At 43.1% G+C, this 3,775-nt stretch overlaps 1 protein-coding gene across 1 annotated transcript; it reads left to right on the forward strand.

The window, feature by feature from the left end:
• Window positions 1-305: 305 nt before the first annotated feature.
• sst1.2 (somatostatin 1, tandem duplicate 2) lies at window positions 306-2,840 on the forward strand. Its single transcript, XM_030745169.1, has 4 exons — window positions 306-372; window positions 454-626; window positions 2,396-2,602; window positions 2,694-2,840. Exons 2-3 carry the CDS (start codon window positions 456-458, stop codon window positions 2,588-2,590), a joined length of 366 nt encoding a protein of 121 aa, XP_030601029.1. The 5' UTR covers window positions 306-372; window positions 454-455; the 3' UTR covers window positions 2,591-2,602; window positions 2,694-2,840.
• The last annotated feature ends 935 nt before the right edge of the window (window positions 2,841-3,775 follow it).

A 3,775-nucleotide genomic window follows, 5' to 3' on the forward strand; every position in this document is an offset into this window, starting at 1 on the left:
TGCTAATGAAGTCTGCTAATCCTCTGAACGCTCCGTTAATTCCTCTCCTCTTCAGGCCGGCATTCTGCCGTTGTATTTGTTGGAGATGAGCGGCGGCAGCTGCAGTGCACTGCTGCTGATAGGTTTATTATTTTATTGCTCGGCTTCCATTTAAAGTCAATAAGGACTAATGGACTTTTGTTTAACTTGTAAGCCAGAGTTCCTTCATCACCTCGTAGCTCACTGACTGTCAATCGACTGCACTGTACCATGTGACCCACTGGAGGAGGAGCATCGGGCTTCAAAAGGGCAGTACCCACAGCACCAGGACCAGAGAGAGCCAAGTATCAGAACCAGCACCAGGACCAGCAGAAGAAACCGGACCAGCACCCAGTACGAGCTTCTCCTTCTCTTCTTCTGTCTGTTTTTTACTTGTTTTATTCCTCTTACGTTTTCTTCTTGTTCTCCCCCCAGGCATGCAGTGTGTACGTTGTCCCGCCATTTTGGTTCTCATGGCACTGGTTCTGTGCAGTACTGGAGTTTCCTCTCAGCCAGACAGAGACCAGTTCCAGGACCCGGACCTGGAGCTGGAGCTGCACAATCATCGGCTGCTGCAACGACCTCGCACTGCAGGGTTCCTGTCACAGGTGAGACCGACATCACCGAGCGTTCAGGAAATTCAACTTCAGGCACCTTTACGACAGACGGCAGTGTTCCAGATTAGCAAGAAGATCTTTTAGCTTCATGTTTCCCTACTTTGAAAGGATAGTGGGGGAAAAGTAATGACAACAAACAGTCCAGCACATACCCCATTCAGATTAAATATAAGAATATAATAAGGATCTGTTAATAAGTGACATACAGAGATACTCTAATTTTGAGCTGTCTCCCTCTTTCTCTAGTCATTTTTATGCTAAGCAAAGCTCACAAATAGCAGATTATCCAACACTCAGCACAAAAGAAAACTGGAGGGTTTCACAAAGTGTATTTCTTCAAAGTGGACTCACTCTGCTCCATATTTTTATTCTTTTACTCTACAACAGCTACACGATTTGCTCGATTCACAGTTCAAAGTAATCCTTTGTTATCTTATACCAGGCCTGGGTACAGCCCCTCAGTTCTAGCCCCTCCCCCTTTAAGGTCACCCTTTATTCAACCCAACTCTGACTGGCTGCTAGAAGATAGGTGGGTGGGACTTCTGTTTGCCTGAGAAGACTATATTAGGATATCTGCTCTCTATGACATCATAGAGATCCAAAAGTAGAAAAAGCTGTGTGAAACTGAGTGTTCAGTGCAGTGTGCAGCCTGAGCTTTTGGCTCACAGGGATCAATTGTTTGAACACTGACATCAAATATGAGCAGCCACCATTAAAAGAGGAGATGTGTGACAGGAAATAAGCAAAGGCAGAATAGGTCTATTTTAATTCCTCTTGAGTAATTTTAAATAAAGATGTAAGTGCTGCACAGCTTCATCCACACGAATGGGTAAAATATTCTGTGTGTGTTTTCCGTAGAAAAGTGGTGGGAATGTGAATTTATAAACTATTTATTAACCAGGTGAATCTGGGAAAACTGACTCTAACATCTCACCTTTGTTGTTGCTTGTGTGGCATTTTTGGATGCATATTCTATTTTTACTGAGTAAGTATCAGTTTGTCCACACAAATTAAAGTTTCTCTGCTCAGGATTTCAGGTTTCTCAGCATCCAGGATTTCCCAGCAAGGAAAATGGCTCCATCTCCAAAATTGGATGAGTTTCTTCATGAGCATTTAAGCATATTAATCAAAAAGAAAACCAAAGGGAACATAAATATTGTCAAATTGTAAGTAACTTTACAGGAGCCAGAACTGAATCCTGAAGTACTCCCATCACCAAACTCTGCTCTGGATCATTTGTGTGATAGCGCATTTAATCTTCAGACATATGAGTGCTAATTTCTCTGCTGGTGAAGCCTAGTTTATATTCAGGGTGGTTAAAGTCCATTTTAAGCCTCAGTGCCTTCAAACCAAGAATTATTCTCAGGTCTTTCTTCACAGATGCTCGTTTAACAGGATTTACAAAACCTACACGTGTCAGATTGGTGGTGTTCTGCAATAAAATATAATGATATTGAAGTTTTTGACAGTACCTCATGATATTCATCTGCAGATAAAGTTAGCCAGATTGTTTGTTTTTTTTCTCATTACTTCTTAAACTTCTCATCCACAGATTAATGTTTTGGAAACTCAGCAGATGAAACTAATTCCTCATCATTCCTGAATCCTTCAAACCCGCCCTAAACACCCTAATCGTCACTAATGACAAACTCCAAACTGTTCCACGTGGCTCTTAGAACTTCTCTAAACTGTTCTAACTGGTCCCTAACTGTGCTAACTAGTTCTCCAGTGGTGCTAAACTTGTTATTCTTGATTTCCAGGAATGGAGTAAACGTGCAGTGGAAGACCTGCTCGCTCAGATGTCTCTGCCTGAGGGCGAGCTTCAGCGGGAAGCTGAGGCAACAGGAGGGAGGATGAACCTGGAGCGGTCTGTTGACCCCCCAAACAACCTGCCCCCCCGCGAACGCAAAGCTGGCTGCAAGAACTTCTATTGGAAGGGCCTCACTTCCTGTTAAAGCCCCGCCCAGGTATGTGACAACCTGCTTAAGCTCCACCCATAAACTATACCATATAACTTGCATACCAGCATCTTACGTGTCTTTTTTTTTTTAATCCTAGATGATGCCAGGACTTTCTTCAACCAATGGACCAACTCACTATCACCTGGCCTTCACCTGAGAAATTGGACGAACCAGTCAGCAGCTGGTTGGCTGCAGAATACCTGAATAATTAATGTAATTATCAAATAAAGAGAGAAATCAGTGATGTTTGTGTCTCTGCCTCCTCTGTCCTGAATCCGACCAGGTAAAAACAGATGTTCACGTTTGTTCACCGTTAACACACTGTGTCATCCAGCTGTGCAGCAGGTGTTAGCATCCTGAAAACAGACTCCAGCATGCGTGATTGGGAGGAGCACTGGGAGCACTGGGAGTGATCAGTGTGTTTGTGTGGAAACAGCAGCAGGCCTTCGTGTTTGAACAGAGAGAAAGAAGGTCGAGTCTAATTAACCTTTAATGGAGAGCAGAGAGCGAGAGAGCAAACATTGACTGAACGCATTAAACAGCTGAGAGACTTGGAGTCATTACGGGGAAACATTTCAGTCCATTTAAAAGCACAGCATCGCTTACACACATCTTTAAAAGCTTCACACTAATGTACACACTCAAGCACCACCCGCTGCCTGAACATAAGTGACTGATTGGCTGCTGGCTGCTGTCACTCAGGGGCTGTTTGGACTGAACAGGATTAAATCTGTACAAAGCAGCGAGCAGCATCGCAGCAGCTGCATCTGTGGTTACGTAGCATCTCTTTTTCCTTTAATTGAGTCCCATTCTTAAACTTTTCTCTTTATTGTGATGATCTTCATATCTGAGAGCACTTTAGTGTTTGGATGAAGCTTTTTATGAGAAATGTTTGTTGCTGTTATTTCAGTGTCTCAGACACAGGTTTAAGTTTAGCTGAAGCTGAGGTCAGAGTAGCAGAGTGAAGGTAAAATTTACAGCTCATAATGTTTGTAATGTTTTTGCTTTTCGCTGTTTAGCTTCCGGCCTGCAGGCTTGATTCATGCTGCTGCCCTGCTGATCAGTGCCAGCCTTTAATTAACAAACAGAGCATGACAACCAAATAAAAATCTAAGTATGACATAAAAACCCTTTAAAGTGAACTGCACTTGTGTCCAGTCCCATTTCAGTTACAGTTGT

Source organism: Archocentrus centrarchus, chromosome 13 (genome assembly GCF_007364275.1).
Source record: "Archocentrus centrarchus isolate MPI-CPG fArcCen1 chromosome 13, fArcCen1, whole genome shotgun sequence".
NCBI classification, from domain to species: domain Eukaryota; kingdom Metazoa; phylum Chordata; class Actinopteri; order Cichliformes; family Cichlidae; genus Archocentrus; species Archocentrus centrarchus.

Coding starts and splice junctions, on each gene's coding strand:
- sst1.2 (XM_030745169.1), top strand. CDS start 456: ATGCAGTGTGTACGTTGTCCCGCCATTTTGGTTCTCATGGCACTGGTT. Junction 627..2,395: donor CTGCAGGGTTCCTGTCACAG/GTGAGACCGACA, acceptor CTTGATTTCCAG/GAATGGAGTAAACGTGCAGT.